The sequence below is a fragment of the Sinocyclocheilus grahami genome, unplaced genomic scaffold (genome assembly GCF_001515645.1).
Source record: "Sinocyclocheilus grahami isolate Dianchi unplaced genomic scaffold, SAMN03320097.WGS_v1.1 scaffold15.1, whole genome shotgun sequence".
Taxonomy (NCBI): Eukaryota; Metazoa; Chordata; class Actinopteri; order Cypriniformes; family Cyprinidae; genus Sinocyclocheilus; species Sinocyclocheilus grahami.
The window spans coordinates 1,865,475-1,890,393 of record NW_015505194.1 but is presented as its reverse complement, the minus strand read 5'-3'; the positions used below and the strand labels follow the sequence as shown (position 1 = coordinate 1,890,393).

The following is a 24,919-nucleotide window of genomic DNA, read 5'->3' as shown; positions in this document are numbered from 1 at the left end:
AACTGAAATTATGCATTTTAAATTTGAATATAATTCGAATTTTGATCATATTTGAGTGCAAAATTCGAATTTAGTTTTTCGGCCATTTTGACAGCCCTAACTCCAGTCATGTATGGGAGTTGCACATTGTTTAGATATAACTGAAGCACTGTGGCTATGCATGCGAGACCTATATAACCCCCAAGTAGAGTAAACCTATATATAAACCAGTGCTAAGACATGTTAGACATTTAGCAGCCATGTGAAGCGAAACTTTATAGACAAGGTCACATGCACTTAGAAGGGTTATTATATATAGAAAATCTTCTATCTTTTTTATTTTTAATTAAATAGTTTATATTCATTTTTTATATAACAGTATTTTATTTAGCTTTGGTTTTACTTTGTTCTGGTTTATTAAATGGTTCCATCTGCCTAATATAACTATCAGAAAAAGCAAACTTTAGTTTGTACATGTCAATCAGATAGGGCTGGGTGGTATGACCAAAATTCTGTTTCACGATATGACACCTGTGCTGCTGGTATATATGAGAGGCTGTGACTCTCAGGTTGACATCTCCTACACTTTGACCTTCATGAGGAGTTCTCACGCTTACTGTCTGCCACATTCCTCACTGGTCAGTTTACAGCACGCTTACTCACATGTAAAAGTGCTATGTTACTTCAGACAGCACATGCCATTCAAATACTTCTGTAGTATCACATGGTTTCTGATTTTCTTTTTTCCATAGATCTCAAGTTTTTGTTGTGACACTTCTGTAGAAAGGAATGATAATGAGGATGAAGATTAATGTATGTTGGTTAATTTCAGTTTGTGCCAGGTGTTGACCTGTTGAGCTGGTTATTCTTGCCCAATCACAGAACAAAAAAAGTGTTTGAAAAGCTTTATGAAATCACTTTATGGGACAATAATGGGACTATATTATTCCATCCACAGCTAGAGGTCACTGTTCCTCTTTGTAAAATGTCCTGCTCACTAAGCTGTCATGATTGCCAGAGATACACAATTTGTCGCCTCAGCAGGTTAGCAGCACCCAACACAATTCATTTTAATCAGATTGTATTTAGATTAGCACACTTGATTAAACACTCATATTAAACAACACTCAATAGTACTGTGTACTGTTAAGCAGTGAACTCTGATATTTACAGGCAGTATGATTAGTGTTTTCCTTGGCCAGCGCTTCTGCTGAGTCTCTGACTGGGAATGTAATTTGACTAAGGAAATGGTTCAGATTTGTTTTTAAGGAAGTTCATGCCTCTGTTTTAAAAAAAGATGTGGTTTATTGTGCAATTTAGACTAACTAAATCTGGTTAAGATCTGCAATTCAGTGTAATGCTAGCTCTGTGTTTGATGTTTCCTTTAAAGGAACACTCCACTATTTTTGAAAATAGGCTCGTTTTCCAACTCCCCTAGAGTTAAACAGTTGAGTTTTACCGTTTTCGAATCCATTCAGCCGATCTCCGGGTCATGTGGTAGCACTTTTAGCTGTAGCTTAGCATAGATCATTGAATCTGATTAGACCGTTAGCATCTCGCTCAAATATGACCAAAGAATTTCTATATTTTTCCTATTTAAAACTTGACTCTTCTGTAGTTACATCGTGTACTCAGACCAACAGAAAATGAAAAGTTGTGATTTTCTTGGCCGATATGGCTAGGAACTATACTCTCATTCCCGGCGTAATAATCAAGGAACTTTGCTGCCGTACCATGGGGGCAGCAGGGGCCACAATTATATCAAGAGACCCTTCCTATTTAAAACTTGACTCTTCTGTAGTTACATCGTGCAATGGTATTACGCAGCGCCTGAAAATAGTCCCCAGCACGCTCCCTGTGCAAGCAGCTGGTCACGTTGGTTATGTTGATGGAAGTTAGCATATTTTCAGGTGATGCGTAATATCCTTGCGCCTAAAATATAGAAACTCTTTGGTCATTTTTGAGCGAGATTCTAACGGTCTAATCAGATTAAATGATCTATGCTAAGCTACAGCTAAAAGTGCTACCGCCAGACCCGGAGATCGGCTGAATGGATTAGGAAATGGTAAAACTCAACTGTTTAACTCAAAAATAGTGGAGTGTTCCTTTAAAGTCAATAGACATCAACCTGTTTCTGTGTTGGTAGAGGTGCTTGAGCTCTTGCATTTAGGCTTAATTACCTGTACCATTTGGGCATCTGTGTGACTGTGTGTGTCTGTCTTATAATCCGGGTTAAGAGATTAACCCAAGATGAGCAAGAGGAGCCAAGCACACTGACCAAAACACCGGTGGGACCAAGAGGATAATAGTTAGTTCTCATTTGTGTCCAGAGAGGTGGAGAGATCAGCAGTAACTTCATTTAACAATTGTGTTCTCTCACAGAACTTGATATCAGATCCCCAAAAACCTTTTGAACTCATGAAGATTGCTGTGTTAACATCTTGTGAGGTGTTTTCTAGTATTTGAATGCTTGAATCATCAGTTCTCCAACGTCTGAAACTTTCTAAACTGTGAGTTCCGGCAGAGAAGTAGGTTTTAATTAATTTAATTTATTTTTATTAGCTTTCAATTTTTGTTTATTTATTTATTTGTCTGTTTTGGCTCATATTTAATATTTTAATATAGTTTTATGATTTATAGCTATATTATGATATATTATATGTTGTTTTAATATTTTAATATATTACGTAACATGAACTAACAATGAAAAAAACGTCTTATTATTAATCTTAGTTAATGTTAATTTCAACATTTACTATATTATTAAAACTAAAAGTTGTACGCGTGTTAATATTATTTAATGAATCTAAGCAAACATGAACTAACAATGAACAGTTGTACTTTTATTAGCTAACGTTAACAAAGATGTAACAAATGTATTGCTCATTGTTAGTCAATGTTAGTTAATACATTAATGGGACCTTAATTAGTTAGTTAATAGTAATGGTACCTTACTATGGAACCATAATATTCAAGGTTGCAAAAATAAGAGTTTTTTTTGCTTGCTTGTTTTGGAGATGCAACTCTGTGTGTAATCTGACACTGCGGATTGCGGCTTTTGTTTGCGCAAATCAATTCAATTCAAGCAGCCTCATTCAAGCAGACCAAGAGAAAAGAGTGCGGCGAGGAGGAGAGGGGTTTGTCTTCTGGAGATCCACCACGGGTCCCTTGTGTGTTGCAAAGAACAAGCCCCGCCCACTGCCTTCCTTCCACCCCCCCCCATCCCAGGGGGCAGGGGACAGACCTGAGGTTGGCGGATGAAGTGAGAGAGGGGGGTCAAATCAAGGACTGCCCCCAAGACAGCTCCAGGCCTGATGATCCTTCAGCATGCTAACATATGCTCAGCACCTCTCCATCGTGAATGTAGTGGACTGCTGCTACCAAGTGCGGGATGCCAACCTTTGCACCTGCAAGATGGGCAACAATCCACCCTCACAGCTTCAGTCTTCGGCCCTGGAACCGGCCCAGAACCCTTGCACCAGGAGTGAGTGCGGTATCAAGCGCAGACTGCTGGCCTCCAAAGTCCACCAGAGACCAGAATCACTGTGGACCCCTAAACCAATGCTAAGAGTACAGGGAAAAGGATCACAAGGGGACACACTCACACGCTCGCAGTCTTGTTGCAAGAGGAACTCGGTATCTTGCTTTCCCTGTAAGTATATGGCAGTGTTTGTATGGTTTTGAATGTTGTAATAGGTTGGCAGGTGTCATTCTAGTGAATTTAGTAGCTAGTTTAGTTTTATATCAATGGAATAGTCCGATGACAACTTTTGCACAGTGATAGATATGTGTTGAAATGGTTATTAAAAGGGATAGTTCTCTCAAAAATGAAAGTTCTGTAATCATTTACTCACCCTCATATCATTCCAAACCTTTTGCAAGACATCTTCTGTGGAAAATAAGATTATAATTAAAGTGTATCAATGTGTTTTTTTTTTTATTGATGTCCATACAGTGGAAGTCAATGGTAAGCAAAACTGTTTGTTTACCAACATTCTTCAGAATATTTTATTTTCCATTCCGCTGAAGAAAGTAAGTCATACAGGTTTGTAGCAACATGATGGTGAGCAAATGATGACAGAATTTTCATGTTTGGGTGAATTATCTCTTTTAAGTACAAACTGTTTAAGCAGAACTTTTTCAAAACTTTTCCACACCTTTTCCTATTTATGTTGATTTTAGCGGCTGAGCTTGCTCGTGTCCCAGAACACGCTGGGTCTGCTGTCATTGTCTTTGGTGTGACTGCATTTGTCTGAGGCGTTTGAACCAATCAGCACACAGATTGTTCTGTTAAGATTTTGTGATCTTTGACCTTTAGAGATGTGACTGAACCTTTTTGGCTTGACCCCTTGGGGCCTCTTCCCTTCCTGTCCTTAATAAGGTTAGCTTAATTCACTCAGTATCACGCAGAAGGCCATTTATTGATCTTTCATTGCATCACACATATAGACCGTTGGCCATTCATGATTTACCGATATATGTGATCAATGGGTGACTCTAAAGGTTATGGTATGAAGTGCACAGGAAAAGTCATGTGCAAAAGGTGAGAGGCTGATGGATGGGGATGCATTTATGGCGTAATGATAAACATAGGCTGTTTAAGACCATTTCAAACAGTGTCTTTACTCTTTAATCATGCATCGTGTTTAGTTGTCTAGATAGGCCCTTTAAGCACATGTTAGCATGTATTGATTGTCTATATGAGTCATATCAGATGCTCAGTTACAGTAGTATGATAAGAAACAGAAGAGAAGCTGCCCATGGGAACCCAGGACAATGGGAAACAACTGACTGATCTTTCCTGATTCTGATGGAGGGGACAGAACTGACCCAGATACAGTGTCCCCCATCACCTCACTGAGTCAATTATTATCTGATGGAGGGGAGAAAACGGACCAGAGAGGTGAAGAGGGGGGCAATGAATGTGTGTGAATGGGTTGAGAATGAGGGAGAAGATGGTGTGATAAAAAAGAAGAGGATGGCGATATTTTATAATGCAAGAGGGACAAAAAAGGCTTTAGGGGAGGTTTTATACATATGATTGAAATACTAAATAAATGGCGATGCTAGTGTCTATAGAGAAAGATAAATATTAGGGGAAAAAATAAGAACAAACCTTGGGCCATATGTACAGTCAAACCAAAATTTATTCTCAATAACCAAAATAAACCTTCAACATTTCACACGTTGTCACAGTTTATTTGCTATAGTTTAGAAAATGGTAATAAAATATGACAAGAACACAGAGTTAAACGGTGTCAAAACAAGTTCATTTTGATAATGTCCTATAACAATTAAGCAAAACATGGTCAGGTCAAAGTGTCTGAATAATTTTTGGTCCCAAATATGATACATTTTACTGGTAGTGCACTGTATGAAGAATTTTTGTGTATAATATGTCACAGTTTACTTTATTTTGTTATCCTCACTTGCATAAATGAAATATAGTGTCCTGCACCCACTAGTAAAAAAGATCAAAAATTATATTTGGTGTCTGAATAATTTTTGGTTTGATTGTATTACCTAACCTTCAGCACATTACTTTTTGTCTAAGAAAAAATTCCATAGACTCACATTAAAGTTGCGGTGAAACGGAAGTAGCAGATAGTCTTATCTTGTGTTTTTTGACGTACATCCAAGAGTAACAGATTATCGAAAAATAAAAAATGTAGGTTCTGTGCATCGTTGTTGATTGAATTTTGAGATGTGGGTGTTGCACTCAAAAGAGGAGGCAGATGATTGTTAGCTTGCAAAAATTTCTTTCAAAAAGAAATGCATGCACAGAGGAATTGTTCACAACAAGATCTGTAACATGCATTTAGAAATAGTCTCTAGAGATGAGACTTTTGATGTGGGTCATTAAGCATCCACCTAGTCACCACTCATGAGGACCCTAACATAGAATATTTTTTAATAATAATGTATTCCATTATTTAATAATTAATTAGAAATATATATTAAATACACCAATTTAATTAAAGATATGTAATAATAAATTATACTTTTTGCTTTACAAAATGTATTAATAATAATAGATTTTGTTGCAAAACATCAATTTTTGTTTTACTTCGCGCCATGCCTAACAATGTTAACCAGGGTAATCACTGTTCCACATGGGCTGTTGTGGCTTAATGGTTTTTTTTCTCATTGGCAAGGTGCTCAGTGTCTGTAGAGTTTAGATTAAAGTTGACCTGGACTGCTCTAGTGTCCACATCGAGCTGATGGTCTCTGCTCTCTCACACTGGTCTGAGCTAATGTGTTGTGACAGCTCAAGGTGCTCCATAGATCAGCTCTGCTTTGTGTTCAGCACACTACTGTCATACCCTGCTGAATTAAAGGAGACACATTATGCCCCTTTTTACAATATGTAATATAAGTCTCTGGTGTCCCCAGAATGTGTCTGTGAAGTTTCAGCTCAAAATACTCCACAGATCATTTATTATATAATTTTGAACATGCCTATTTTGAGTGGAAGCAGAAACACGCTGTTTTTCGTGCGTGTCTCTTTAAATACAAATGAGCTGCTGCTGCCCGCCCCCTTTTCCAGAATAGAGCTGCGCTATTACAGGAATGTGTCTGTGAAGTTTCAGCTCAAAATACTCCACAGATCATTTATTATATAATTTTGAACATGCCTATTTTGAGTGGAAGCAGAAACACGCTGTTTTTCGTGCGTGTCTCTTTAAATACAAATGAGCTGCTGCTGCCCGCCCCCTTTTCCAGAATAGAGCTGCGCTATTACAGCTCGGACCTGCTAAAAAACATCTGTTTTGGTTCTGATTATCATATTTATCGCGCTGAAATCATACGTTTTAAACCATATTAGTTTAAACTTTTGATATACGGTTTTCTGAGCGCACACATCCGAAGCACACGTACAGAAAGCAGCCACCAGACAGCATGTGAGTGCTAAACTAAGTTCTCTTTCACACACAAGTTTACGTTAAAAACACACGAGTTACAAAAACAGTCGGTTATGTCTGTAAAGGTAAACAGCTGGGAAATAAATTGCATGTTTATTTTAGATCTGTGTGGCAGCAGCAATTTACATTAAATAAATCACTGCTCTCTTGTCTCCTCTGAGGCTGGGACTCTAAACAGTGCTCTGTGCTCATCAGTGCAGCCAAAGACAGAACAGTTAGCATGTTTTGCTCAAACTTTAGCCATGGCATTAGAACTGGTACACCGTTGTCACCGTTACCTTGCAAAATCAAATGACGGCACCGTGGGTGGAAACTTACAGATTAAGGGGTGGTAATATTATAATGAAATCCCTTTGCCACGTCATCAAGGGAGCAAAATCAGATGTGCCCTTTTTTCAGAGGCTTGCAGAAAAAAGCGTACCAAAACAAAGTTACTGGGTTAATCTTTTTCACGTTTCCTTGGTTGGTAGATGCAACGGAGACCTGATTATAGCACTTAAAACCTGGAAAAGTCAGATTTTCATGATATGTCACCTTTAAAGGGGTCATATGATGCGATTTCAAGTTTTCCTTTCTCTTTGGAGTCTTACAAGCTGTTCATGAATAGATAAGATCCCTAAAGTTGGCAAGACTAAAGTCTCAATCCCAAAGAGATATTCTTTATAAAAGTTAAGAGTCAACCACGCCCTCCTAAAACGCCTCGTTTAAACATGCCCCCACACGTCTACGTCACTGTGTGGGAAGATTTGCATAACACCACCCAAATGTTCACGCAAAGAAAGAAGGCGTAACTTTGATTCTCGCTGTAGTATTGTTGCTGCCGCCGCCATGTAGTGGAGACGCTGTGTGTTTCCTTGTGAAAGCGAAACTACTTTGTTTGGTCTTCCAAAAGAGGACACGACTAGAAATCAGTGGTTAAGTTGTATTTACAACTTATCATATCATATCATGTTTACGCGGCGCGATGCAACGCAACATGTAAAAAGACAGTATAAGTCATTATAATCAGTAATTATGTCCCCACTGGATGCAACAAATGCCTCGTTTATAATGGGTTTTAATGTTTTTGTCTCATCGCTCCGGCCTAACAGGGCATCATCACAATATGGTAAGGGGCGTAACATTTCCGTCACACGCTTGAGGTATTCGGCCAAACACAACGCACTGGATAGCTGGCCAATCAGAGCACACCTTGCTTTTCAGAACGATGAGCTTTGTAAAAATCGACGCGTTTCAGAAAGGCGGGGCATAGAGGAGAAACAATAATGTACAGTATGTGGAAAATAATGTGTTTTTTTAATCTTAAATCGCATAAACACATTTCATTACACCAAATACACAAAATAATGTTCTTTTTAGCAATGTCATATGACCCCTTTAAGTCTTCGTATAGGCCTATAGTTTGAATGAAAACTCACAGTGTTTCTTTCCCCTCTCACTTTTCCCAGTTATTTTTGTCCTTTCTCTCCTTCACTGTCTTGTATTGTTCGGTGACACTTGTCATGGATGATGCAGTGTTACAGTATTAGGCGCTGAGCAGGTGTTTCACAGATCTCTGCTAAGCTGAGCTCAAGCATGGTGGCCAGTGGTTGGTCAATTCTTCAGTATATCCTCTCAAGGGACTGACAGAAACTGGCAGGAGCAGACACTGAATAATGAGGCGAGTTTAACGAAATTCTTTTCTAGAGGGAGTTGGAAATTGGAGCCAAAATGCATTGTTGACTGAGCCAAAGAAAATCATAGAAAATTTATATTCTGGAGAATCTGAGAGACTGATATAGATAGTCAGAGCAAAATACTGTCCATAAAGTGTTACAGAGGAACCTGGCTGGAGAATATAGGCCACCATTTCAACAATACAGTCATCTTCTAGGTTCTAAAAGATAATTATGATGTACCTGGCTTCATCCAACATTTGTTCACAGTTAACTCCAATCGAAGAGCATGTATTAACATCATTATCATACTTAGCCTGACCTCAGCGGCCATCTCAGGGCAGATACAGGATTATTGACTGCTCTGATGACCATCAGACCCCTGCTTAAGCAGGCCAAAGTTATTTTGGTCCGTTACTATTGTTTGCACGGTCCTTATATCCTTAATCTCAGTCAGGGATTGTGGGTAGCCTTAGCCCCTTGCTGTGAATTGTGAATACAAAAGGCTTCATCTTTACCCTGCCTAACTAACTCTTACAGTTCAGTCCCGCAGCATGACAAAGGCACTTTGTTAATCGTCGAATCCCCTCAGGCATGCACACATAACCCCTGCTGATGGCAAGACAGGGACAAAAGAAACCTCACTGCTTATGTTACCATTCCTTAAAGACATTCTGGATTCTCTTACTCCTTTCCTCTTTCCATCTCGCTCTCTTTCTGTCCCATTCCCTTTCTCTCTTCCTCCCACCCCCACCTCCTTCATTATGTGTTCACCTCCTTCATCAAGAATTGGGGGTGGAGCTACTCAACTGTAAAGAAGTGTCACTCGGTGTGGGGTCAGCATCCTGTGTTTTTGAGGAGGAACGAGAGCTGTCACTCATTATGGAAGGCTGCTGCTTTTGTTCTTAGATGGAGTTTTTTATTTGTTAGTGCTACTTATTTATACTGAGGGTTACAACAAAAACTCTAGGCCCAAGTATTAAACACACAATGTGTTTGCTAAGACCATCAATGACACCGTAATTATGTCTTGTTGAGGAGAGATATAATTTTTCATACTTTATTTCTATACATTGAAAAAATAAAACCGGGCAAAAGGATGCACTGTATATGATCATATCAGTATTGGTTTGTTAAGTAAAACAGGCTGATAGCATGTAGCCAAATGATCTTGAGACCCCACATTATTAATAATAGATTGTTAAAAACAAATGAATTAAAATATGCAGAGCATTTATAAAACAAATTTCATAAGCATGTATAGTTTCTTTATACCAAAAAACAAAACAAAACATGGTTTTCCACATTACATGGAGTCATATGTTGAATATATTGGAAATGTTTTTTTTTTGGTAATCAGTTTTCAAAAATGCAAATGAGATCTAATATTGGGCAATATATCGGTTATCAGATTTAATATATGTTATTATGTATCAGTATAAACTAAAATGTCCATATTGGTGCATTTCTAAAAACTCCAATTGATTTACTTGAGGACCATGAAATAGAGTATCATAGAGACTTGGAGGGGTAGGCTCTTTTGACAAACGTCTTTAAAAAACACTAGGAACTACCCACAACACCCTAGCAACTGCATAGCAACACCCAATCAACCCTGGCAATCACCACTCCCATACAGCTCTGGTTGCTTCAATATGTCAGTTGTGACTTAATTGTAAATCTATATTTTTAGTGGCCTATTCCTCACACTCTCCAGGCACATGCATGGCATCTGTAATGGGCCCTAATTCACTTTAGAGAGCATCTTCATGTGGCTCTTTGTATTGTGTGTTGGCTGAGGGTGACAGGAGGTCACTACATATGAATGTATTGGTGTGTGTGTGTGTGTGTGTGTGTGTGCGTGCGTGCGTGCGTGCGTGCGTGTGTGTGTGTGAGAGAGAGATTTAAAACACTCATTCCTGCTCTGCATAAACTTCTGTCACACCAGTGCCTCTCCATCATGATGAGACTGGGTTTAATTGACTCTTTCTGGCTTGTTTGGTTTAGTTTTGGCACTAATTGGACCTCTTGTTCCATCATGGCAGCTGTAATTAAGTTTTGGTTGGTGGATTAATCGCTTTAGGGGATTGAGGGTTAAGACTATTTTTATTTAGCGTCTGGAGTCTGGACATCAGGTGTTTGCCAAGTAGAAAGGGGGAGAAGAACATGGACACATGATTGATTTGGAGTTGAAATGATGTGGGTTCCAAGCTTGGAAAAAAATAATAGAAATTAATAAAATCTTAAAAGATGATTGGAAATCAGTCAAAAGGTGTCGGCCTCAATCAGGCCAGTACTGTTATCTTGTGTTCATTGACCAGGTTTTATGCCTTTCAAACCTAAATGTTGATGTCAATTCAAAATCATTTTGTTAAAATTGTGAGACTGATTTGTGATTGTATTGGAAAGAACGGTGAGACTGATTGAAAAATATTGGGGGGGGGAAACAGTAATATTTTGCAGCACATGTCATTATTTTCCAAAAATATTTATGTATTTATAGTTTGTGTGGAGATACATTGGAGCAGTATAATTTCTAGATTTATTGCAAATGGAAAACTGGAATTTTGTGTGCGTGTAAATTGTAGGGGTGTAACGATATTCAAACCGAACTGAAAAACCATGATACACCACCCACGATACATATCGCGGTACGTACCACGGCCTGCCCCGCAACAGCCCTGGCCCACTTGAGGTTGACCCCACTTGCACCACAGCTCATCTCAAATCTGACGATGCATGTAGAATATGGTTTGTTGAAAATAACAATGCGTAAAACAGACCTATTGGCCTCCCACATTACAACAACAAATATTGATTTATCTTTGAAGACTTAAATATTTATTTAAAAATATTTTTTAATTTCTGGGCCTGAAAATTACTGTTAAACACCTGAAAAACTCTGTTTATTTTATTTGTATCTTTGCTCTATCGTATTCATTTGTGCTGTTGCATTTTGTTTGATAATTTGTTATTATTTTCTTTATTTTTATTTGACCATAGTCCTTTTTTCTCTGAACATAGCACATACCGAACCGTGACCCTAAAACCGTGAACCGAACCAAACCGTGAGCAATCTGAACCGTTACACCCCTAGTAAATTGTACAAAACATGTTTAAAATATTTATTTTATTTTATTTTTTGTGATGGGACCTGTGTCCATGCCAGCAGCAAACCCCTTATTGTTAAACCCTGATCAGTGTTGTGGTTTTCTCCACAGATACAAACACTGAACCATACTGTTATATCCATCTCTACTTGTATCTTATTTCAGGTCCGTTGCGATCATCTCACAGCAAACTACAGTACGTTTCCTCTCTGAGCAGTGTGTCAGGTAATTAGGTTACAGGTCATCCCTAAGCAGAGGGCTCAGATTCAGAGCGTGAGGGCTGACAGCCGTCACATGTATTGATCGGTTCCTCAAAGCCATATGTCTTAAAGAATTGTGCTAAATGACATTAGATGAAAGGTCAGCAGGGGTTAAAAGGCAGGGACAGGCTAGTTTCATCCAACATTAGGGATCATTTAAGTGAATTATTTTAGATCATTTATACTGTTAATGCCAGGCCAGCCATCATGGCTTTGGAAAAACCTCTGCTCTTTAGCATTGAATTGGCAGTGTATCTGATTCACTTTTCCATTCTTCACTTTTCACCTTCCATTCAGCTCCAGGCCAGGTTATTACAATAAACAGTCTCCAATTTATATGTCATGTGTTGAAGACACACACACACACACACACACACCTCAGTAACAGGATTTGGATGCAGCAGGTGTTTGTGATCTTGATGCAAACAGGTAAAACAACAGCAGCTGATTTAGCTTGAGCTCAGTCTTTAATTAAGTCTCATTAACTCTGATAAATAGGTTTGCCAGCTGACCAGTATTTTATTCGTCTGGCCACATGTTCACGCTGCACACAAATCCAATTTGGTTCTTGAATGTTATCTTTAGGACAGATTGTTTGCACGGTTGTTTTGTATGTGATGAAATCAGATCAGATTGTTCAGACAGTGTAGTCAGTATCTGATATACAGGCAACAGTAGCTGTCATCCGTGACAAATATAGTGACTAAATGTTACAGAGCAACTTACAAGTCATTATCTGTAAACTGAATGTTTTCTCAGAGCGTGACCTCACTTGTTGAGAATTGTTGAATTACATAGAATATCTTTGTATGGCACGATTATTAAATGTGATTGAAATGATATGCCTCATAAGGGCCCCTCTAGCATCATTTGACGAACTGAATTCCTGAGAGAGTCGTAGTCCTGTAATGATGAAGGCTGGAGAGGAGAGATCTCCACTCTATCTCTGACCAGAGTCAGACCTCTGTGACTCCTCAGAGACTTGTTATGATATAAAAGTTGAATGTAGAGTGTTTAGGCAGTGAGAGTGTCAAAGATGTGGACAGAAGATGGGATGCTACAGGGATTTAGTGTTGTTAAGGCCCTGTTTAATGCTGCTCCATTAATGCTGCTTGGTCAGTACAAATTCACAGTTAATGTTCTGATATGCTGAATATGAAATGAGCACTGCATTGGAAACCTGATGACTTCGTCTAGAGGTCACTAAAGGACCAGTTTGACAATTAGTTGTGTTCAAACCTAATCTAACCACTAGATGGTGCCGATCATACAACATTTCACAACCATAAATGAAACGTGGGTCCTCTTCATACCTCTTCCATTGGAAAGCCTTATTGCAGTGGTTCTCAACCTTTTTTTCCACCGGGCCCACTATGGTCCAAGTGCAAGTCTTGCGGGCCGCATCATTTACATATTACGTCAGCAATACAAACCAACATGATTTATAACATTTCAGCCCAGGCCCGACGGGCCCCGACTTTTTTACGCCCCTCGGTCCGGGCTTAATTTTCACGTCATAGTACAGACGCATAGTTTAGGCTTCTCCTTATTTGTATATTTTAGACATCCATCAATTAGTGATGAAAAAAGATTTCCGCGCTGGTGGAAACAACAGGAGACCGTGCTACCGTGACTGTCGAGAGCGGCTCGACGGTGTTTAGCGGTAGCAGCATGCGTGCCATCAGCGCAGCTGAAGAGTTCTGTGTTCAAATGCAAGCATAGGCTTAAGCTTGCATCAAAAATAATTACCATAAATGTATCAGGGGGAAACAGTAAGGAGATATTTGAGTTATTTACTAATAAACTAGTGTTTTCTGAGTCGGTGTCGCAAGGATGAAGTTGCTGATCCTGACTCGCCATCTCTTCATTAGACGCGCCTTTAGAGAGAAGTGCATCTTTACGGATTATGATCATAATGAAAGAGTTTTTGTTTTTGATTTGTATCTTTTTCGTTAAGTAGTAATTTAAAGCTTTCTATAGATATATTTATCATGTCTGTGAGGCATGTATTCGCTGAGTTTCGAGACGGCAGAAAGCGCATCAACGTTTTGTTGATATTGTGAGTGCACACAAATAAAAGTAGACCCTTTACAGTTACGAATGATGTATTACTTTTACCTTTATGAGCAAAAATGACGGTGTATCCACTGAAAAAAAATGCAAGTGATCGCGCTGGCGTCTCTGTATCCTGCAAAGCGCGCTTTAGCTTCCACTCTCTGCGCAAACTATTGGATACAGCGCACATTTATACATTAGGCTATAGCTTATATTTATTTAGTACATTTTTAAATTAATGTAAAAACTAAAATAAATTGTAAAACGAAAGTTTTTTTTTTTTAATTGTGTTCAGCACGGTGGGCCACATTTGAATTCGTGACGGGCCGCATGCGGCCCGCGGGTTGAGAACCACTGCCTTATTGCAATGTACTTTGAACATATATTATAGCCTATTATATTATATTAGCCTATATTATAGTATTCATTAATATATTGAATTAGCTTTTATTTTTTTATTTCCACTTGTTTAAGTTTTAACAATTTTGTTATTTTTTTATTTTATTTATTATTTCTATATATTTTTTATATTTCAGTTTTATTTTTAGTAATTTTAGTATGTGAACTTATCACTTATTTTATGTTTAAATTTTTTCATCTAATATTTTTTATTTTATTTCAGCCTTATTTCAATTTTTTTACTTTTAGTGTTGTTGGCTTTTCCGCATATTTTCATTGTCCGCATTTGAATTCCTATACTTTCATTGTATGTACTGAATTCAATGAATTGTTGATTATGGTATGTTCTGTAGGTATGCCGGTGTATGTGCTATAAATACTTTCACTGACATACGTATTCTGCCATGTTGGCATTGTCCTTTGACCTATGGCATACTACCGAATCGTAAATGTCTGAGCCCTGATTGTCCAGTGTCCCAATGCAGCAATGACCTCAATAGGATTTTCATAATGCTAATGGTTTTTAAGTTAATTAATAATTAGATCAACCTGCACACTAACAAGTATTTCTACTAGTCTGCTATTTACATACTGTGTTGCAAAGAATTACACCTATTTGGACACAGGGAAATTCTTTTATCATTAAAGTGAAATATGTAGGCCCTGTCAGAGTTAATCCCAGAGGCGTTTTAAAGTTCAATATTTGATCAGTGAATTACCCAGTCTCCTTTGGGAGTCCTCAGGGGGAGAGGCATGTTATCAAAGTAAATGAACTCTGTTTTTTCATCCCTGGTGCTTCATCATATTGAGAGCACACAAGAGAGGAGGAGGGGGAGATTTGAGTGATTTCAAAATCCCACTTCTATCTTTCCCTGCATGATTGGACGGGTTTGTGGGATAGGATTACAGGATATACAAACCCCCTTTACACAACCCCTCACCCTTGAGCATGTACTTGTGGCTCTATTTGGAACTTAAGGAAATTAGTCTTTCTAAATCCAAGTGTCCTCAAAGATGCCTATTTTAATATTGTCTCTGCTTCAAGAGGATAGACTAAATGATAGTCTTATTGGTAAATTGGTATTCAGGATAATGATGGGTTATTAAGGACTGTGTGTTTTAATGTAGGATGAATATCTGTAGCACTATCATGGCAGCTGTCACATGTGTCTTCCTCATTAAAAGCCTGTTAATTTGAACATTTCTCTCCATCGAGCACTGGTTTCAGTGTATAGCGGCAAATATGGATCATTTTGCTCCAGCACATTGAAATCAGACCAATTTACCCCCTGTCCCGAGAGATCTTCCCCCACCATGATCACAAGCTTTATGGGAAATCTAGCCACATGCTGTTTATCGTCTCCTAATCAGGCCTAGACATCCTGTAGCTCATAGATTGCTTTTGACGCTCTTTTCGATTTAGTCTCACCCTTTTGGGGTCACTTTTGGATGAGCAGTGGCCCTGGTGGAGTGAAGTGGGTTAAATTCTTACTGACCCCTTATGATCCATTAATGTAATGCAGCTATTTACTGACAAACCTGAAAATGAAAGGTGCTATTATATTCTGAATATATTATTGTTATATTAATCTGTTATAGTCTCATATACCATTCAAATACACACTGATTAATAGAGCCCGACCAATATATCGTTTTGCCTTTTTTTATTGGCCGATATGAGCCTGTCGCAGATATCGGTATTGGCGAATATGCCACCGATATGAAATTTTTTTTACAGAACATAAAATGCAGATAAAATGCTTGTAAATGGTGTAATTACGTAGTTTGTCCAGCAGAGCACACTCCATTGTTTGCTACTGGCGACCTGGATGAGACGCTTTAAAGCTTAAGTGTATGGAATACCATTGAAACTTTGAACGGCCGTATCTCCGTAACGGCGCGGCGTTGCACAAAGGGTTTGAGACAAAGGCTGTTGTCCAATTATTTGTCCTGTCCTTCAAATCCATATTGCAGAAGACTTTTAGACAGAGCTGTGTGTGCATGTCTGATGTGTCCTGAGACGCCCCTATGTGTGTGAGGTTCACTTGTTTCCATGCGTTCTACCTCATCTAATTCTCTGTGCTCTGTGCATTGGGGAAACGGAGAGCTTTGTGTACTTTGGCAGGTCATCGCAATGGAACATCTTCAGCTGATGAGGTGCCATGAGACTAGTGCTCAAACTGAAGCTTTTCTTCAGTAATGGCTCCCCTCAGACAGCTGTTGTGCATTGGGGTCCACAAGTAGATGCACAAATGCAAAACATGATTATGCATTTGGCAGATGTTTTGAAGCATATGGTTCCAGGGAGTCAAACTCTACCAGCTGAGCCCCAGGAATTCCAAAACATATACATTCTTCATAAGTAGGGGTGTAACAATATTAAAACCGAACCAAAAACCGCGATACACCACCCACGGTACGTAACGCGATACTCTCTCGGCCTACCGAGACACTTCAAAAACGTACGGCCATGATGGTTTTGAATTGCTTGAATCACTTTGAAAAGGAAGGTGCCATTAAGGGCAACATGTGTAGAACAAATCTGTCATATAGGCTAGGGATGGGCGATATACCGGTAAAAATTCTCCCCACGATAAGAATTTGTCTTCCTGCGATAATAACGATAAAGTCTAGTTGTTGACATATTTCTGTGTGCGACAGTGCGGAGCGACATCACGAAAAGCGGATATCGCTAAATGAGGAGCTCAAGCTGTAACTGGTTTGGTTAGGGCTGTACAGTGCACAAAAAATCGGTCTGAATAAATGTACTACAGTAGCACGTGTGCGATACAGTTTTGCATGTGTATGAGCCTGTTTACAAAACTGTTGTCCAACAAAGATATAATTTATTGACCTTTTTTTTTTTTTAAGTGTTTGAAATACTTCTTTTTGTGACCAGACGTGGTTTCATATTACAGAATGATAGTATTATATACAGTGATAAAGGCCATGTCGATTAACATTGATTTGACTGAAAATGTATCAGAAGAGATGAAATATAAATATACTTTCCTTATAAAAATACCCAAGATTGAAGAACACCGATAAACCATATATTTTGTGCAGTCGTATGTTTATTTTCCTCAAGTTTTATCAGTTAAAATGTCTCTACCTCCGTTGTGCGTTTTATTCAGCGATAACTGAATACCTTCCTGGAACATTGTCAGTAGTATTTCTTCTGCTATGGATATGTTTCTGTGCAAGATCGCCCTCCGGCTTCCAGTATGAATTAAGCAGTCTTTACATTACGTGCGAACTCATTAACCTCATTAAGACCCGGCAAAACATTTTAGGAAAACATTTTTATTTTTTGATGTCATTACATTGTTTAGAGCATTCAAAAAATGTAAACAAAAATTATTTTTTTAATGATATTTAATTCATAAGTTATGCTACGTCCTTGGTAGAGGAAATCTTGGGGTCTGAATTTCTTAAAAAATAATAATAAAAAGACACGAATGAACATGCATAGACAAAAACAATTGATTTTTTTTAAATCACCAATACATTTTTAGTTTTTAGGATTTTTTTTTTACCAAACTTTGTATAAAGATAATTCTCAACTATGTTATAACAGATTGATTTGATATACCATTTTTCTTCATGCAAAATGTGTGTAAAATGGCCACAAACAGGTTTTCTCATTATATATAATGTATCTATAAACTAAATCTAATTTGCATATTAATGTGTTTTTGGGGCAACATGTAATGAAAAAAAGAAGTGTAATATTGAGAGTAATAATTGACCAGATTTTCATAATAATATATAATATTTCATAGGAATATTGAAATATATTTTCTTTCCCTAATCATTTGTTGTGTCTCCCAAAATGCGTAATAAACATGCCTTTAGTCCCGGTGTCCTCATATGAGGACATGTATGAAATCAACCTCCTGTTTCGTAACAAAGTTAAAAATCAAGTTTTGATTTTGAAACCCCATAACATTTTCCTAAGATTATGACACACAGTTTAAAAATTTGTCCGATTTAAATGACAATTGCAAAATATTATCAAAATAGTGTCACTAAATTAATATCAGACATTTTTGAACACCAAGGTGAGGGGTGGTCATGGTGAATCATCCAAACATTTAGTATCTCTGAAAAGCCCTGAATGTGCTCTGTACTGGACATCCAGACTGTGGCATGTATAGTCTCAGAGAAATTCACTAAAATATAATGTCCTCATATGAGGATGCAGGGTCTCAGGACGTTAATGGGTAAAAAAAAGGACCTATTTTGGGTAAAAATAGGAAAGATAATACTTTTCTTAAAAGAAACAGGATTCCCTGAATTATCTTCATTGATATCGTTATCGTAATAAATACCAGAAATATCGTGATATATTTTAAAGCCCATATCGCCCATCCCTAATATAGGCTACATAAAATTATAATGAGAACACGATTGTAAAAGAATATGCCATGTTTCAGCGTGTTGATATGAAAAGAATGCATCCACAGAGTTATATCTTCATGACTAGCACAGTCAAGTTATATATTATTTATCTCATATAAGATGCTTTTGGTTGAGTTACGCTCCAGTAAAGCTCTTCATTGTAGGCCTATTACGGTGATTATCTCTTCAGCGTGCAGCGCGAGCAGCACAAACAACAATGCAGAATATTAATAACTATGACTGGACAGTTGACAGAATTGTCATTTGCACATCATTTTAAGTCATGCCAATTTAAACATTTAATCTATTTTAACCCATAAAGTACTCGCGCACTCTCTGAGAGACGGTCTTCAATGCGCTCTCAGCCAAAGCGCACACAGCCGCCTCTCAAACAGCTCGCGACTCTCAAGTGTCAGTTTGAGTTATTACTAGTGGTCGACCGATATATCGGTCGATATTTGGCATTTTTCAAATATCGGCATCGGCCGATAAGTTTTTCGGGTTGGCTGATGTGTTCGAGGCGGGACTTTTATTTTGACGGCGCTGAGAACGGCAACGCCAGGGCACACAGTGCTCACATTCTCCCTCTTCATTGTTTGTTGTCGTCGTTTAACAGTTCTGCCTAATACAGATAGAAGTCTGTCTAATAATCAGATAGAACTGTTGAACAAATTAATGAAAAGGTATGCAAAAATATTATAACGATTGCTTTTATATTATTAGTAACAGAAAGGGAGACATAATACTTTCTTGTTTGCCGTCAGCATTCAGAAAATACACATATCATTTAAACAAACCTTTAAATAACTAATGAACATTTAATTTCACAAACCTTGCAGACTTAGTCGAATCCAGCTGTGAGATCTTGTGAAGTGTGCATTTATATATTGCCTGATCGTGTGTGCTCTGCGTGACAGTCGATCCGTGCAAATTGAATCCGGACAGGAGGAGAGTTCAGCTTCTCTGGAGACGCGTGATCAACTTTAAACTTGTTATTTCAAACTATGCTGATTTATGCATTTGCGCACTGTCAAATTAATGTTTCTCAAACATTAATTAAAATAAATAAAACTTATAATTATAATAAAAAATATACTTGTATATATCGGCTTTATATCGGCCATCGGCCACCCTGCTCTCTAAGATATCGGCATCGGCTGTCAAAAAAACAATATTGGTCGACCACTAGTTATTAAATATTTAATTAAAATCATTTTTATTGTCCGCATTATTGTTTATTTTATTTTATTTTATTTTTTTAAGGCAATACTTTTTTTGGTAACACTTTACAAAGCAACGATTTTTAAAGTATCACTTGTTAATGCATTAATTAACATGAATTGGCGTAACATCTGCTGTAAATTCAGATTCACTATCGGCCATCGGCCACCCTGCTCTCTAAGATATCGGCATCGGCTGTCAAAAAAACAATATTGGTCGACCACTAGTTATTAAATATTTAATTAAAATCATTTTTATTGTCCGCATTATTGTTTATTTTATTTTTTTAAGGCAATACTTTTTTTGGTAACACTTTACAAAGCAACGATTTTTAAAGTATCACTTGTTAATGCATTAATTAACATGAATTGGCGTAACATCTGCTGTAAATTCAGATTCATGGAGAGAATGGGATCAGATTATTTCACTTTAATAGAACTAAAACAGAAAGGCACAAATCACTTTTATCTACAGCTCGAACTCCTTATAGAGAGAAACTTGCTGAAAAGACTTTATGAATGAGGAGGACACATTAACAGCTACCCGCCTGGTGTCCTGTAGAAAAGACAACTTGCTGACCATTGCACGCTTATTTGTGTTCAGAAAACAGACTGTCATTGATCTTATTTATAGCGAGCCAGGGTGGTTGTTCTCCTTTTGACAAGAAAACAGAAAAAAGAGGCCAAATATGACTGTTCCTGTGGTGCAGGAATCTTAGTGAAAGGCAAAAACATAATAATAATAATGGGACTACATTTGGTTTTTCATATAATTTATATAATTATAATTTTTCTTTTTAATTTATTTACTTTCTTAATCATTTTAGATACAGATGGAGTAAGGAGAGAGAAAGTTAAGAGAAACACTTGTGGAGCTGGGGGGAGAAAACTGCACTTAGATCTAATTTCTGCAGGAGTTTCTCAAAAAGGGTTTCCCCACTTCAACTATTGCTCTGAATCAATTTTCAGTGATTTGTAATTCATAAAGAAGCTGCCTCATTAACAGCAACAGCTCATGCTTTCCCTCCTGTCAGATCTTTCCACTTTGAATGATATTTTCTTGCATCTCTCTTTCATGCTCAGCTTTTCTGTGTTCTCACCAAGGTGTGGCTTTCTGAACTACTCTACTTCAAAGGGAATTATTTCTCTTTTCTTCATCCATCTCTGGTTTTCCTTCCTTCTTTGTTTTCAGAACTTAATTCATCTTGTCAGATCTGATAGTGTTTTCCTCCCTCAGTGAGCTTGTACGTTATTGTGTGTTGTATTCAGTCTAGCTTTAACTATTAGACGTTCTAGTTGACCATACAATAGTGGGGAATGCCTTCACTGAGGGGCCTAAGCCTATTATTCAATACAATGCTTGACCTTTTATACACACACACACACACACACACACATACTCTCATGCAGACACGCTATGGCCAGACATGGCTTGAGTCTCCTTTTTAGGACACTACTCCTGCATGAAAACAGGCCACTTTAAACCTACTGACAGTCTGGATCCTTTCTGTCCTCCTAGCAGCCCATTCCTCTAATAACAAGCCTTATCTGCAAATCAAACTAAATGCTAATAAGCCCAGGCTTGATTTCAAACACTTTCCAAGCCTGCAGCCTTTTATTGCCTTTCTTTCAGAACCAAGTAGGCGATGTTTGTTTTTATGCAGATTTCTCTTGTCTCATGTGTTGCAGTAGACAGTTGATAAGTGTTTTACAGCTACTGTGTCTCATAGTGAGGGATTGAGGGATTTGTTAAGGGTAAATACAAAGTGTTTGGGGTCTGAAGCAGAGGCAGAATTACACAGAGATTGTGTGTGTGTGTGTGTGTGTGTGTGTGTTTGTGTGTGTGTGTGTGTGTGTGTGTGAACTAACAATAGATCCTTATTCATGTTGATGACCTCATCAGCTCCACATCAAGCTTTTACTTTTTTTTTCTTTCTTTCTTTTTGGTGCATCTTCAGTTAAATTCTAGATGTGATTATTATATTTGGCCAAAGTTATTAATACTAATAGTAAATATAATAATATAATAGCTATATAATAAAATATACAATGAAATACAAAGGGAAAAAATATATAATAAAAAAGCAAAAGTGCCAGGAGTAGTAATTTCTGTAATAATGGTATTATTTTTATTTACATTTTAAATTAAATTTGTCTTTTAAATTTAGTATATTATACATTATTGTAGTGAGCAGTATATTTTACATTTTACGTATTTTACATTTTATACTTCTACACTTATATTTTAATTAGTGCTGTCAAACAATTAATCGCGATTAATCGCATCCAAAAAAAAAGTTTTTGTTTACATAATATATGTGTGCATACTGTGCATAGTTACTATGTATATATAAATACACACACATGCATGTATATATTTTTTTAATATTTACATATATTTACATGCATGTATGTATATTCATACAATTCATTTTATTTATAAATATATTTAATATATAAACATAACATATTTTTCTTAAATATATACACATGCATGTTTGTGTATTTATATATACATAAATATACACAGTACACACACATATTCTGTAAACAAAAACGTTTATTTTCAATGCGATTAATCGCGATTAATCATTTGACAGCACAAATTTTAATGTAGGGTTTTTTTATTATTGTTTTATTTATCATTATTGTCTGTTCAGAACAACACTGTAGCACTTTGCCCAAGACAAATTTCCTTTCGGGGACAAATAAACTTTATCCTTTATATAAAACTATATACAACGTATAACATCATTATAAAATACAAAACTAATAATATTTTATGTGGACAGATATTCAGAGACATCTAGTGAATCTGGTGATCAGGTAATGATCTGTGCACGTGCTCTTCAGGTTGTGTAGTTTCTCTAGCTCTTTCTCTTGCTTTCTTTCTGTAGAGACCCAGTGATTGCTGAAGTTGCAGGTCAGTCATTAAAATGATAAGAAAGAAAGAAGGAAATGTATGTGTGTGACTGTTTGTCTAAATGAGTCTCTTGAGAGTTGTTTGATTGCATGTCCAAGGTGTGTGGGAAAGCGGCCCTGTGCCCCATGTCATTAAGACTGACCTGGAAGAAAAGAAAACAATCTTTCTAACTAACCTGCAATTATATGTGGATTTATGAGCGTGTGCTTTGGTGCTTAATCTCTAACTTCTCTGAAATCCTGATTCTTTAGTGTACTTCATTCATTCTGTTTTCCTCCCTAAAGTTAAAAGAATTTGTTAGCATGCCGTGACACTTATTTGTTGATCAACTGAGGTTTCGAGCTAGCCTGCAAAAACTGAAGACTCCAACTTTCTCTCTTCACTCCAAACTGTGTAGCAGCTGATTGAAAATGCAGAATATTTGTATTAGTGGTAGCAGAGACAGCTGTGTTTGTGTTTAGTATGTGAGAGCTGACCTCAGTACACTGAACAAACACTCAGAACAGGTTCAGTGCTGGCTAGAGATCTGTTCTTACCTGCCACACACTCCCTGTTTCTCTTTTTCTAGGATAAATCAGACGAATGCTTTTAGGATCAGACAAGCAAACCCACAGGAGAGGTTATGAGGGAAAAAGGGGGAAAAATCAATAGGGATTAGGCCTACTTTAATAAGCATCAAAAGCAATGACAGGAGAGCGAATGAGAAATAGGGGAGGAAAGACGTTTATAAGAGGACATAGAAGAAAAAGGTCATGAGTATTAAGATAAATTATAGTCTAAAGTTGTCTTTTTTTAAATTGGAAAAAAAAAAGTTTCATTGAAAAAAATATATATATGAATGTCATCAATCAGATTCATTTTTGATTAGTGACCTAAAACTGTTGGTTTATGTCCAGGTTTAAATAAGAAAAAAAAAACATTTTTTAAGAAGTTGAACTGTAACGTTAATATGAATGTGATAAATTAGCATATTTTATTAGTGATCCTAAATGTTTCTTGTTTATTTTATAACATTATTTTTAATTTTTAAATGTTTCAAAACAAACAAAAAAATGGTTTATGTTCAGGTTTAAATATGAAAAATTATATATATTTTTAAGAAGTTGAATTGAAAAAATTTTATGAATGTAAAAAATATGCGTATTTGATTAGTGACCTAAAATAGTGCTGAGTCTTAAAGGGGTCAAATGATGCAATTTCATTTTTTCCTTTCTCTCTGGAGTGTTACAAGCTCTTGGTGCATAAAGAAGATCTGTACATTTGCAAAGACTAAAGTCTCAAATCCAAAGAGATATTCTTTATAAAAGTTAAGAGTTAACCACGCCTACCTAAAATGGCTCGTTCTAACACGCCCCCACATATCTACCTCACTATGTGGGAAGATTTGCATAACGAGAACATAACTTTTATTCTCGCTGTAGTATTGTTGACGCTGCAGCCATGTCCTGAAGACGCTGTGTGTTTTGTTGTGAAAGCGAAATTACTTTGTTTGGTCTTCCAAAAGAGGACGATATCCGCTTCGTCATGCCTAGAGCTGATCCGTGCTGGTCGCTGAGGAAATACATCAACTTAGTGCTGTGGATCGCCGGCACATTTTATGGAGGACTGTTTACTGATCCTGGGAGAGTAACTAAAAAGAAAATACATCAACTTAGTGCTGTGGATCGCCGGCACATTTTATGGAGGACTGTTTACTGATCCTGGGAGAGTAACTAAAATGCCGGCAGTTCTGACTCACAGTCTGTAAGTACGTTTTCATTTAAAGGATTTGCCACTGATGATTCAAACGTGAGTTTTGGGCAGTGTGGAGTAGCACTTGTTGTTTGTAATTTCTCTGATCACAAATGCAGACATGATTTTATGTTTACGCGGCGCAATGCAACGCAATGCGTAAAACGACAGTATAAGTCATTATAATCAGTAATTATGTCCCCACTGGATGCAACAAATGCCTCGTTTGTAATGGGTTTTAATGTTTTTGAATCATCACTCCG

General features: G+C 37.2%; 1 protein-coding gene across 9 annotated transcripts in view; it reads left to right on the top strand.

Moving 5' to 3' along the window:
• Positions 1-24,919, top strand: part of LOC107601600 (NHS-like protein 1) — a 57,894-nt gene that overhangs the window by 1,919 nt on the left and 31,056 nt on the right. For 5 of the 9 annotated variants that reach the window (XM_016293885.1, XM_016293878.1, XM_016293847.1 and 2 more), the window contains exons 1-2: positions 2,271-2,507; positions 3,066-3,631. The exons of 1 other annotated variant lie outside the window; for it this stretch is intronic. In XM_016293885.1, the coding sequence (XP_016149371.1) occupies positions 3,307-3,631 (325 nt within the window). In that variant the 5' untranslated portion in view covers positions 2,271-2,507; positions 3,066-3,306. Of the gene's footprint in view, positions 1-2,270; positions 2,508-3,065; positions 3,632-24,919 lie in introns of those variants that run through there. 3 more of the 9 variants (XM_016293870.1, XM_016293861.1, XM_016293854.1) reach the window with 3 other exon arrangements.